A 13,874-nucleotide genomic window follows, 5' to 3' on the forward strand; every position below is an offset into this window, starting at 1 on the left:
GAAACAAAGTTCCCAAATATCCGCAAGGTGGCACAGAAAATCCTTGTTTTGTTTGGCTCCACCTATATCGGTAAACATTTTCCCTGTTGAATTACAACAAATCTCAATATAGATCCCAGTTAACTGACCAGCATCTCAGCTCGGTATTATAGATTTACAACAAACACGACATTGTAAAGGGGTGACAAGCTGCATTGTTCACATTAATCAAAGAGGGCGCAGAAAGGGGTTAAGTTTGGTTTAATAATTATAATACATTGTTATGATGGTATATTTATAATAGTAAGGTTTTATGTGTATTTAAATACACTAAAATTTATCTTTATTAAATAGAGTTTATTTGAATATCTCTGAATTGTTAATTTCGTGAGCATTCATGGTCTGCTGTACAAGTTTGCCCACCTCTGGTCTACAGACCTTCTTGCATCTAGAGGGCTTCTTTTCTGGTACCACTTTTGGAGCCGATCCATGTTTTCTAGATTACTCTTCAGAGTGTGAGCTGACGATCAGTACTGTTTCATTGGTACCAGGCTCATGGAAGTCTCAGCAGTACTCACACCAAGACATGAGGTCTCCTGGGGTGCAGGGTCTCCCTAATTGCTGACCTTGGAGGCAACTTCCCCTTTTTCCTGGAGTCTCTCTCTGGAGAAGGAGGTCTCCTTTTTTTTAAAGGCTTCAATTTCAAAGCAATCCCATTCTCTTTACTTGCTGAGGTCAAAGTTTCCAGCATGGCCGAAGCCAATGTATGGGGTGGTGAGCCTCAGACCCAGCTGATCCCAGAGAGCACTCCATGAGAAGGAGCTGCAGCCTATCCTCTCTCAGCTTGCAAGATCTACTTTTGAAGACAGCACAGACCCTGCACTTAGACAGGATGTGGCACTCTCCGAGGCAGCACAGGAAGCTTGAATGCCAATTGCTGAGGGGGAAACACATGGCAGGTCTAGCACATCTCAAAGCTCAGAGTAATTGGCACAACTGAAGCAGAAAAGCCATGGGCAGAAAACCTAAGAACGTAAGCTCCACCCTCAGATAAAAAGTTCAAGGGGGAAAAAACCCCAAAAGCATGTATGCTTAGGAAACCAAATTAAACAAATAAAAGGAAATGAATATGAAATTAAAACTAGACGTAATAATTAAAACAACAATAGCTACAAATGCAGTGAACACCACACTAAACTACCTCAAGTTGAGTACATAGGAACACAAGGATGTGTAATACGCAGGCATGGACCATGGACACTGCTAGGTAAAATCTCCAATTGAGAACGTACGTGCACACACACATCCTCTGATAGGTTTCAGAGTAGCAGCCGTGTTCGTCTGTATCCGCAAAAAGAACAGGAGTACTTGTAGCACCTTAGAGACTAACAAATTTATTTCAGCATAAGCTTTCGTCAGGAGTGGCTCTAGGTATTTTGCCACCCCAAGCACGGCAGGCAGGCTGCCTTCGTCGGCTTGCCTGCTGGAGATCCCTGGTCCCGCGGATTCGGCAGCACGCCTGTGGGAGGTCCACCGAAGCTGTGGGACCAGCAACCCTCCGCAGGCATGCCGCCAAAGGCAACGTGCCTGCCGCCCTCGCAGCAACCGGCAGAGCGCCCCTGTGGCTTGCCGCCCCAGGTACGCACTTGGCCTGCTGGTGCCTGGAGCCGCCCCCGGCTTTCATGGGCTACAGATTACTTCTTCGGATGCACAGAATGGAACACATAGACAGAAGATATTTATACATACAAAGAACATGAAAAGGTGGAAGTACGCATACCAACTGTAAGAGTCCAATCAATTGAGATGAGCTATCATCATTGGGGGGAGGAATAGCTCAGTGGTTTGAGCATTGGCCTGCTAAACCCAGGGTTGTGAGTTCAATCCTTGAGGGGGCCACTTAGGGATCTGGGGCAAAAATTGGTCCTGCTAGTGAAGGCAGGGGGCTGGACTCAATGACCTTTCAAGGTCCTTCCAGTTCTAGGAGATTGGTATATCTCCTATTATTATTATATTATAGGAGAAAAAAAACCTTTGAAGTGATAATCAAGATGACCCATAGAAGGTGTGAGGAGAACTTAACATGGGGAAATAGATTCAATTAGTGTAATGACCCAACCATTCCCAGTCTTTGTTTAAACCTAAGTTAATTGTATCTAATTTGCATGGAGCACCCATTAGGACATATACTTGAAGAATGTAGAATGTAAAATTACAAGTCATGCAGCAATTTTGTAATGAATTATGTAGGTCTCCAACATTATATGTGTATTTCAGTTGAAGAGGGAAACAAACAAATGTGTTTGCGACCAGTGAAATTCCATTTTCCACTTACTCTTTTTCACACAAGGGAATGGTAAGAGGAGTTTTGTCCATACAGGATTACTAGAATCCAGACAGATAGGGAATCAATCTCATTAAATGATAGATAACAGACAACATTATGTACACAAAATGAAGGAGGGATTGTTTCTGCCTTTTGCTGTAAGTGCTTATAGGGAAGTACATCCACTAACTCTGCGTCCCACAGTCCACACCTACCTATGGCTGGGCAATTTCATACATGCTGCTAGACTTTATAACACAAATCTCTCTTTTCAGCAGTCAAACTGAGAACATAAGCCAAAAGGTTTTATACTTAGTAAACTGACTATCCTTTTAAAAATGCTTCTAAAATTAACAGATCCAGAAATTACTGACAATAAACCCTACAAATCCCAGCCTGGGCCATGATTCCTCATGAATAATGACAATGAGACAGAGAAAATGGGATTCCAGAGTTAGGTTTACTGGGATCCCCTGCTCCATACTGATCAAACTGATAATCTTTCAGGATCTTATGCTTTACACTACAGGCTTTTACACCTAGCTACAACCAAAGAACAGCTTAACTGCAGATTCTTCTAAAGGGCTTGTTTGGATTTTTCTCCAGTGATCTCCCTTCAGACGGGAACATCCATGAAGTAAAGGGTTCATTCACAGACACACAAGACCATTCAGCAGCACCAAAAGTGAGACAAGCACATAAGTTAAGAAGGGGCTGGGGGGAGTCTAAATCTGCACAATACTGATCTGCAGCGATTCAGGTTATTAAAGTACACAACACAGCAAGGCATCACACTCATGAAACAAATTTCAATGACCTAAGAACCCAACTATTAAACCAATGAAAAATACTAATCTCGTTACAAAACAGAAATTCAAGCTGTATTTCCTGCAGACCCTTAACACATAGGGCAAAAGAGGATTAAACTTTTGCTGAATGTTAGACATTAAATATCTCAATGTTTTGAAATGTGTAGCTGTACTGATGTTTTTGCAACATCAGAATTAGGGAGGAACATTTAAAAGAAGCAGTAGAATAAAGAAGTATTACCTGGATCCAGTGCTGGCGCTAGCCCATTGGTGACCCTAAGCAGGAAAATTTGGGGGCTCCCCCCACTGTATACTAATAATGAATAGGGCCCCCTTGAGCTGGTTTGGGCCCTAAGCAATTGCTTAGTCTGCTTATGACTAGTGCTGGGTCCGCCTGGATCCAGGAAAGTGTGTTTATGGGGGCAGGGAGAGAAAGTTGTATAACTCCCAACAAGATATATTCTAGCAAACCTGCTGAAGACAGAGTTTGCATGCATAGCACCAGCATGAGTTAGGCTGTTTATGGTTCTCTCCATCCTTACATTTTAAAGTAGCTGTGTATATTTGTCGCTGTACTGAACATCCTGAAAACTGAAATCCCCAGTTTAACCACAGAAGAGGGACAGCATGGGTAAAAACAGTGCAAGCTTCCCCAAAGTTATCACTGTGCCTCAACCTTGACTTCTCTCTGTCTGGATTACTGAGACTGCCAAGAAAACTGCTAATTAATGTCATGACCCATTACTGTACCTTTCGTTATGACTTGCAATGTTCTATTTTTATCAATTGGAAAGCTGATATAAATGCAATCTTGCATAAAACCTGCAGGCTTCCTGTGCATGAAGATCTCTTATGGTGGAGAGTTCATTGGATTACTAAAGAAACTGGCTTTAACTAAAGAGTTTGCCAAACATCCCTGGAGACGAGTGGGGATAATTTTAAATGCATCACAGTTTACACAGCTCCAAAAGGCATCTTTTACTAAATGGATGAAAGGCCTCTGACGTGACCAAATACAGAGAAAAAGAACTGAAAATTTGTGTTATTTACAGAAAGATAAATAAGGGAAACATAATGCCTCAGTTCACCTATGAACATTGTTATCAGACTTTGCCAAGAAAAAAGGAACAATTTCTATCTAAAGTATAGATGGACACAGACTACAGAGGATGGCTGAACTTTGGGAGCTGATAAGTACTCACAAGCCACGGATTGGGAGAACAAGACTGCTTGTAAAAGGAGAAGGTCTAAAACTATCAATCTTTAACATTTGATTCCAAGTCTCATAGCACCCGATAGCTCAGCTTTTCATACACCACGACTAGCTCATATTAACACTAAATACTGTCTTTGTTTATGTATTTATTTTCTTCAATTAAACAAATTTAACTATAGTTTGAATTTGACTGTGCTAGATACAAGACAATTTCTGCTGTTGAAGAAGGGATCTAACATCAGATAAAGGAGCTTGGGGAGCTGTGAAGTCTGCCCATAAATGTGCCAGATATGACGGTGTCTTTGCTGGCACAAGAGCCCTCAGACTTTAAAGGTGCTGGGGAATGTTTAAATGCCATTACAAAAACTAACTGTCCCAATGGTGGCATTTACAGCCACTAGAACGAGACAACACTCCTTTCACTTAAGTCAAAGAACCACCAGATGGTAACAGCTGTCAATCAGTACAGACCTGTTCTGGGTCTAAACCAGTCCCCTACAGGTGGAAGGCTTAAATACCAATCCTGTAAGAATTCAGTTCCCTTGTAGTTATGTTTTCCATTGTATATGTATCTACAATGTGAATTACTAAATATGCTTAGTATTTGTCTATAACTAGAACATCTTTGGAATAAAGCTTTGTTATATCCCACTGGCCCTGTGACTAATAGAATATTTAACTATTTTAAAATTACTCATACTACATGGACACAATACTGCGATCTGCTCTGTACACAGAATGTTTAAAAAGAACTTGAAGCATTCCATGTTTACAAAAGAAATTAATGATAATTTGTTCCCCAGTTATCAGTGAATCCCCTGCAAACTGTGATCCCAAAGTAAAAAATCCCTAACCTCACAAATCAGAGCCATCTTTTTTAAGCTAAAATAAGCAAGGACAGATGCTTTTTGGAGGGACATTTCTCAATCTTTTTCCTCTTGTGACTCACCATCCCACATCCCAGAATCCTTTGTACCAGTTCCCTTGGATCTTCAAAAAGACTGCTGGCTCTTGGGTGGGGTTGAAAGCTTCTGTCCCTCCTCCCTCCTGGCTGCTGAAGTGAGAGTGAGAGAGATTGAATGAGTGAGTGAATGAGTGAGTGAGAAAGAGAGAGAGAGTTTGTGTATGTAGAAGCTCTACTCACTCTCCCCTCCTCCTGGCTGGCGGGGAGAGTGTTATTTTCTACTCTCTGCCCCTTTCTTTTTGAATAATTACAGACAGTTGCAACATCTTAAGAGTTTTTTTCTCTCCAGCTCCCAGTTTGTTTGCTCTGGTAGAGCTCCACTTTCTCCTCTAACCCTGACTGAGGAAGGTTTTTCTCTTTCCCCTCACTGCTGACAGTGGCAACTGATGCCCCCAGTCTGGCCAAAGGCAGTTCAAAGAACAGTTCCACTCTCGTTCCCCTGCCCACCCTCTCCCAGGTCTTGAGCCTCATAGCTAAGAAGTAGATACAAAGGACAGAAAGGCCCCATTAGAGAGGTCCTAATGAGAAGCCCAGCCCTGAACTCCTCCAGGTACTGTATTTCTAACTCAGTGACCTTCTTGTTCCCTACTTGAGGGCTCCAGATTTCATTTCAGTTTCTGATACCTTCTTTCCAACAGCTAGAAAAGGATGAAAGAGCTTTGTGCCTTTTCTCCCCATCCAGAGCCTCTTGGATGATGCCAGATTGTGTTGCTATCACTCTACTTCTCTCAAAGTCTGTAACTGAGGAGAGCAGGTGGGACAGAAGAGGTTTCAGCCCCTCCCCAGTCTCTTGATTACTGGGAATTCTTTAGTGCAAAGAAATGCAAATGAGAAGCTGTTTGTATAATTCCAGATCACCGCTATGAGATTTCTACATCAGCACGTGCTGTGCATTCAAATGTATTAGCAGAGTTAAAAACATTCCAGGCACTGAAGTATGATTTCAAGGCCATGGAATTTTGAGAAGGCAGAGTGAAGCAGAATGCCTTTTGCAGTGGACACTGGAGTCGTGAAACTGTTTTTTATTGTTGCAGAGTTCTCCTACTCTTGCAACAGCTGAAGGGCAGTGGAATGCCTGGGGCTGGTTTTAAGTCACTCTAAAGGAAAACACGGGAAGCTGTATAGCTAAAATAAGAGAACAGAGCAATTCTTTAATTGGAAAGGAGTAGACAAAAGAGGGGGAAATAACCTAACCATTAATAGTGCTACACTAATCAACTTCCATTTGGTGTTTATTTAAAAGAAAATTAAATAAAACCCAACTAGATTTGTATGACAAGACACACACACCTAGACCTCTTTTCCCACAAGAGACATCATACATCCCATTATTCCTTAATCAGTGTCCTGGAAGCCTACGTTTGAGGTCCCAGAGTACCATTCCACACCATCACACTGCAATCTTCCACATACACATTTGGAAATATGTAAAGGGGACCAGGTGCCATTCTTCCCAGGCATTTTGCATCATTCTTAAAGGTCTCCATTTCATTTTAACCACACAGTGATACTTACTTAATACTATGGCTTACTAGCATTTTACAGATATCAGCTAATCTTTAATGCCTCTATGAAGGAGCCACACTTTAGGACCTTATGCCTTGTTATATAGACATGTATCTTTCCATAATACTAAGGGAATGAGGGGACACTTGTATTTCAGATCCAACATTCTTGACCTGAGGACACAGAAGTTCCACCATCTGTAAACCTCGCTCATTCTATTCTACCTCCTCGAATGCTATTCAAACACTGAAGCAGATGGGAGGAAGGAAGTACAGAGCGCAACTCACCTGCAGAAGCAAAACATTTTGAGAATCAGCGTTCCTGTTAATAACCTTATTTTCTCCTTCATGGTACTGCTTCTACAAGATCCTCACATTAGGAAGCTAGCAAGCAGTTACAATCCTCTGGAGGAAGAGTGCTGAGGAACTCCACTAATTAAACAGAGATTGGAACACTGCTCTCTTGACTGAACATTTGATCTAGACTTAGTACTGAGAGAACAGTAATTTATGAAAATGTAACTTAAATTTACAAATCTCAGCTTTAGGCACATGGCAAATACAAATTACAGATGCTGTCACCACTCTAGTAAAATGAATTCTATCTCCACTTGGTACTTGAGCCCTGGATCAAATCATAGGAAGTCTAAACATACAATTATCAGAGGGTAGCCGTGTTAGTCTGGATCTGTAAAAGCAGCAAAGAATCCTGTGGCACCTTATAGACTAACAGACGTTTTGGAGCATGAGCTTTCGTGGGTGAATACCCACTTCCTCAGATGCATGTAATGAGGAAGTGGGTATTCACCCACGAAAGCTCATGCTCCAAAACGTCTGTTAGTCTATAAGGTGCCACAGGATTCTTTGCTGCTTAAACATACAATTTAATCAAATGAGAAAGCCTTTGGCTCACTATTGCTTAACTCTTAGTTTTATTCCTTGATAGGACTACACTTTTTAGAAAATTCAGTAGATATTTATGGCTATTAGGAAGAAAACTAACATCTCTTAAAAGTTTGTAATTCTCCAAACCCCTTCTGACTTGATGTTATAGCCGCTAGAAAGGCAACTGGAATAAATATGAGACGCAGAGGGTAGACTTTCTAAATAGTCATAGATTCACTGATTCTAAGGCCAGAAGGAACCACTGTGATCATCTATCCTGATCTCCTATATAACACAGGCCACAGAACTTTCCTGAATTAATTCCTGTTTGCATCAGAGCAGACCTTTTAGAAATCACCCAATCTTCATTTCAAAATTGCCAGTGATAGAGACTTTGCCACAATTCCCGATAAGTTATTCCTATAGTTAATGACCCTCACTGTTATAATCTGTACCTTATTTCCAGGCTGAATTTGTCTAGATGCAACTTCCAGCGACAGGATCTTGTTATACCTATGTCTGTTATCATACAAGTGCTTATAAACAGAATATAGCAGGATAAGAAGTAATAAAGAGACAGGTGACAAGAATGATTAGGGACATGGAAAAATTCTCATATGATGAGAGTTTTAAAAGATTGGCATTGCTTATCTAAGAGGAAACATAAAAGGGGGCATGATAAAAGTCTACACAACAATGAATGGTATAGAGAAAGGTAGATTAGGAACCTTTACTCACCCAGTTTCATAATACTAGAACATGGAGATATTAAAGAAAACTGAAAGTTGATCAATTCAAAACTGATATAAAGAAATCCTATTTCAAACACCACGCGCTTAGCCTGGGGAACTCATTGCCACAAGACAAGATTGAGGCCAATAATCTGGCTGGAGTAAAAAAGGCATTCAAAATGTATATAAGTAGGAATATCTAGTTATAATAAAAATATTAAAAAATAAACAAAAGCCTGGGAAAGGATATACATTCATACTTCAGGGCTTATGCCAACCTCTAACTATTGGAGATTAGGAGGAAACTTTCTGTGGGGACATCCCATAACTACCTTCTACAAGATTTCTTGAACCTCTTTTGAAGCAGCTAGTGAAGGTCATTTCTGATAACAGGATACTGGACTAGGTCAACCATTGATCTGATCCAATAAGGCAACTCATATCTTTGTCAAGCAAGACACTAAACACGAATCTGTCTTGGAAGAGACAGATACTATGAAAAGCTTTACTAATTGGTCTGTCTGAAAAAGATTTCTTCGTTCTGGGAAGGGATGGGGGTCCACCTAACCAAGAAAGGGAAAAGCATCTTTGCACACCGACTCACTAACCTAGGAGGAGGCCTTTAAAAATAATAGAAATATCCAAAACATGAGACCTGTTAATAATGAGGGACATTAACTACCCAGACACCTGTTGGAAAAGTAAGATGGCAAAGCACAAAATGCAGACTAAGCTCTTTGAAAGACAAAATGAGTCAGCAGGGCCTGGCAAAATTCACTCTATGCTAGAGTATTAAATGAACTAGCTGAAGCAACCTCAGAACCACTGGCAGCTATCTTTGAGAACTCATGAAGGATGAGTGAGGACCCAGAGGACTGGAGAAGGGCCAACATAGTATTTACCTTAAAAGCGGGAGTAGAGAGCACACACGGAATTATAGACCACTCAGCCTAGCTTTCATACCTGGAAAGATGCTGTAATAAATTATTAAACAATCGATCTATAACACCTAGAGAATACAACAGGGTTACAATTAATAGCCAACATGAACACCGTAACAGGTGTTTTTCAAGGTGTTGCTCATGTGTATTCCACAGTAGGTGTGCATGCTCGCCACGTGCACTGGCGCCGGAAGTTTTTCCCTTAGCAGTATCCATACTGGGGGAGCACTGCGGCGACCCTTGGAGTGATGTCTGTAAATCGTGCTATAAGGGGAGCCACGGGCTCCCCCCACCCTCAGTTCCTTCTTGCCAGACAACTCCCACAGAGGGGAAGGAGGGTGGGGTGTGGAATAGATATGAGCAACACATCTTGAAGAACGCCAGTTACAGAACAGGTAACCATCCTTTCTTCTTCGAGTGATTGCTCATGTGTATTCCACATTAGGTGATTAAAAGCAATATCTGCTGGAGGTGGGTAGGAGTTCACGATAGCTCAAGACAAAGTACCGCCCTGCCGAACCTGGCATTGTCCCTAGACTGGGAGACGATCACATAATGTGAAGTCAATGTGTGAACTGAGGTCCAAGTGGCCATCCTACAAATGTTTTGGATAGGGACATGGGCTACACAGGTCGCTGATGAAGCCTGAACCCTCGTAGCGTGTGCCCTAATGATCGGAGGCGGGGGCACCCCTGCCCGATCACAGCATGTGCGTATGCATGAAGTGATCCAGCGGGAAAGCCGCTGGGTGGAGATAGGCTGCCCCTTCACCCGCTCGGCCGAGGCAATAAAGAGTTGCAAGGATTTCCGGAATGGCTTGGTCTGATCCAGATAATAAGCCAGCACCCTACGCACATCGGGGTGTGGAGGCAGCGTTCCTCATTAGAGGAATGGGGCTTAGGACAGAGCACAGGAAGAAAGATGCTCTGTTCCATATGGAAGGTGGAGACCACCTTCTGGAGGAATGCCGAGTGTGGGCAAAGCTGGACTTTATCCCTGTGGAAGACCGCATGGGGGGTTTCGAGGTTAAGGCCCTAAGTTCCAAGACATGTCGGGCCAACTTGATCGCTACAAGGAAGGCCACCTTCCATGAGAGACCAGGAACACGTGGCCAGGGGTTCAAAGGGAGTTCCCGTGAGTCGGGACAAGACCAGGTTTAGGTCCCACTGTGGCATGGGGGGTCTAGTGTACGGGAACAATTGGTCAAGGCCCTTCAGGAAACGGGAGATCATACAGTGGGAGAAGATCAAATGTCCTTGAACCAGCGGGTGGAAGGCTGATATGGCCGCGAGGTGCACCCTGACGAGGTAGGTGCTAGTCCTTGGGCCCTAAGGGATAGGAGGTAGTCCAGGACAAGCTGGAGAGGCATGGCGGAGGGCGAAACCCCCCGCTCACTCACCCACCTGGCGAACCTGGACCACTTCGCCACATACGTCCGAAGCGTAGACAGCTTCCTGCTTTCCAGGAGGACTCACCTTACCTGCTCCGAACACCTGTTCTCCTCCTCGTTTAGCCACAGAGCAGCCACGTTGTCAGGTGAAACGTGGCCAGATTGGGATGGAGGAGGCGGCCCTTGTCCTGGGAGAAGAGGTCCAGATGGAGCGGCAGCACCTTCCAGGGGGCCACCAAGAGGCGTAGGAGGGGTCCATACCAGCGTTGACGGGCCTACGCCAGGGCTATGAGAATGACTCTCATCTTGTCCGCCTTCACCTTCTGAAGGACCTTGGCGATGAGGGGGAACGGTGGAAGGCATAGAGAAGCTGGCCAGACCACCGTAGGAGGAACGCATCGGAAATCGCACCCTTCCCCACCCCTCCCCTGGAGCAGAACAGGGGGCAATGCCGGTTCTGGTGGGTTGTGAACAGGTTGATATGGGGAACTCCCCACTCTCAGAAAAGCCAGTGAGTGACCTCTGAGTGGAGTGATCACTCATACTGGGGGGAGAAGACCCTGCTGAGGTGGTCCACTTGCATATTGCAGATGCCCGGGAGGTGGGCCACCCTCAGGTCGATATCGTGGGCTATACAGAACTCCCATAGGTTCAGGGCTTCCCGGGAGAGGGCTAGGGAGCACGTCCTGCTTTGCCTGTTGATGTAGTACATGGCAGCAGTGTTGTCCGTGAGGACCCTGACCATCCTGCCGTGGACAGGTCCGGGGTTGACCCCGTTCCCTGGATCTGCATGTTCCCTCTATGGGCTCCCCAGCCGAGGTCCGAAGCGTCGGACATCAGGTCTATGGATGGGCTGGCATCCTGAAAGGGAACTCCTTGCAGCATATTGCTTGGGCAAGATCGCCACTGAAGGGAAGCCAGTATCAGGGATGGAACCATGAGCACCTTGTCTAGGCTGTCCCGAGCTTGAGAGAATTGGGAGACTAGCCAGATCTGGAGGGGCCTCATTCAGAGTCTGGCGTGGCAGACCACATATGTACACACCACCATGTGCCCCAGAATTCGAAGGCACACCCTCACCATGGTCACCGGGAAAGCCGTGACTGAGGCAATAAGATCCCTTAAGTCTCAAACCTGTCCAAGAGGAGAGTGGCTGTGGCCCTCGAGGCATCCAGCACGGCCCCATTGAACTCTATGCACTGAACAGGAACTAATGTTGATTTGGTCTCATTCACTGCTAGGCTGAGACCAGCGCATGTCGTTTGGAGCAGCTCCACGTGGGTCTTTACCTCGGAGTGGGACTCCCCCTTGAAGAGCCAGTCGTCCAGGTAAGGAAAGATCTGCATGCACTCCTGCCTGAGATAGGCCACTACCACAGCCATACATTTTGTAAAGACCCTGGGTGCCAAGGATAGGCCAAACGGGAGGACTGCAAACTGGTAGTGGTCCATCGCAACCAGAAAGCGGAGGAAGCGCCTGTACCCCTCGAATATATGGATGTGAAAATACGCATCATAAGGGTCCAGGGCCGTGGACCAGTCCCCCAGGTCCAGGGAGGGGATAATAGAAGCCAGGGACACCATGCAGAACTTGGAACAGAGTAGAAACCAGTTTAGGTCCCACAGGTCCAGGATAGGCCTGAGGCCGCCTTTGGCCTTCAGGATCAGGAAGTACCAGGAGTAGAACCTTTTGTCCTGGAATTCTAAGGGTACCTTTTCCACTGCCCCCAGGTGCAGTAGCTAGTCCACCTCCTGCCTCAGGAGGCAGACATGCTCCAGGTCTCCCAGGGCCACCATGGAGGGCGGGTGATTTGGTGGGGGTGAGGTGAACTGCAACATGTAGCCCTTGGAAATGGTACTGAGGACCCATTGATCCGATGTTATGCAGGACCATGCCCTACGGAAGGCAGACAATCGGTTGCAGAACACAAGCTTTATTAAATGAGGGTCTCCCTGGCAACAGGCCCAGTGCCCCCCTACAAATAGTCAAAACTGCCTCTTTTCCTGCCTTTCGCCCTTGATGGGCCCAGGCTGCGGGGGCAGAGCAGGACTGCCACTGAGACCGGCATTTCTGGTCTCTGGGTCTTTTATACGGGGGCTCGTATCTGCTCCTCACAGGTTGAGTTGCTGGAAGCGATTTGGCCTTATCCTTAGCTGGAGGGACGTAGAGGCCCAAGGTCTGCAAGGTAGTGCAGGAATCTTTCATCCCATGCAGCCTGACATCCGTTTGGTACGCAAAGAGCGTCTTCCCATCAAACGGGAAGTCCTGCATCAGGGATTGGGCCTCCATCAACAGTCCCAACAACAGGAGCCATGACCCCCTGTGCATGGAAATTGCGGAAGCTATTGAGCGGGCCGCAGTGTAAGCTGCATCTGATGCCGCTTGCAGGGCCACTTTAGCTACCGCTGCCCCCTCTTCCACCAGCGCCTTGAAGTCCTTCCTATCTCGATCCGGGAGGAAAGGCTCGAACTTAGGCAGAGACTCCCAAAGGTTAAAGTCATACCTGCTTAGTAAGACTTGGTGGTTGGCTACCCTAAGCTGGAAACTCGCAGAGGAATAAAGCTTTCTCCCAAAGGAGTCCAGCTGTCTGGCGTCCTTATTTTGGGGGGTGGGCATGGGCTGGCCCTGTCGCTCCCTGTGGTTTACCGATTCCACCACGAGCGAGTTGGGTGCCAGGTGGGAATAGAGGTATTCATGGTCCTTGGCCGGCACTAAGTATTTCCTCTCTGCCTTCTTGGAGATAGGGGCGGAGGAGGCAGGAGTTCACCACAGGGTGTTGGAGATGTTGGCAATACCCTAGTGCAGGGGCAGGGCCACGCGGCCCGGTGCCAAGGGAGACAGAACATTGAAGAGGGAATTGGATGGACCCTCCATCTCCTCTGCCTGCGCCTGGATGCCACCCGCTTTAGCAGGTCTTGGTGTGCCTTGAAGTCCTCCTGTGGGACTGATGACAGAGCGGCCAATATAGTGTTGTCTGGTGCCGGAGAGAGGGCCTGCATGGAACCAAGAGCCTCAGTGGGTGCCAGGGCATCAAGCCACAGATCAGAGTCCGGGCGTGAGTCTGCCAACTCGTGACCCGCCGACTTGTCCCGTAGGTGGCTGAACGAGGCCGGTGGAGCCTGAGATGC

The 13,874-nt window shown here is 45.7% G+C and overlaps 1 protein-coding gene across 3 annotated transcripts in view; it reads right to left on the reverse strand.

Annotated features, from left to right (window-relative positions):
* Positions 1-13,874, reverse strand: part of EIF4G3 (eukaryotic translation initiation factor 4 gamma 3) — a 513,419-nt gene that overhangs the window by 302,973 nt on the left and 196,572 nt on the right. For all 3 annotated transcript variants that reach the window (XM_030537664.1, XM_030537665.1, XM_030537663.1), the window contains one exon: positions 5,280-5,384. In XM_030537664.1, the coding sequence (XP_030393524.1) occupies positions 5,280-5,282 (3 nt within the window). In that variant the 5' untranslated portion in view covers positions 5,283-5,384. The remainder of the gene's footprint in view (positions 1-5,279; positions 5,385-13,874) is intronic.

The sequence above is a fragment of the Gopherus evgoodei genome, chromosome 18 (assembly GCF_007399415.2).
Source record: "Gopherus evgoodei ecotype Sinaloan lineage chromosome 18, rGopEvg1_v1.p, whole genome shotgun sequence".
In the NCBI taxonomy this organism is placed as follows: domain Eukaryota; kingdom Metazoa; phylum Chordata; order Testudines; family Testudinidae; genus Gopherus; species Gopherus evgoodei.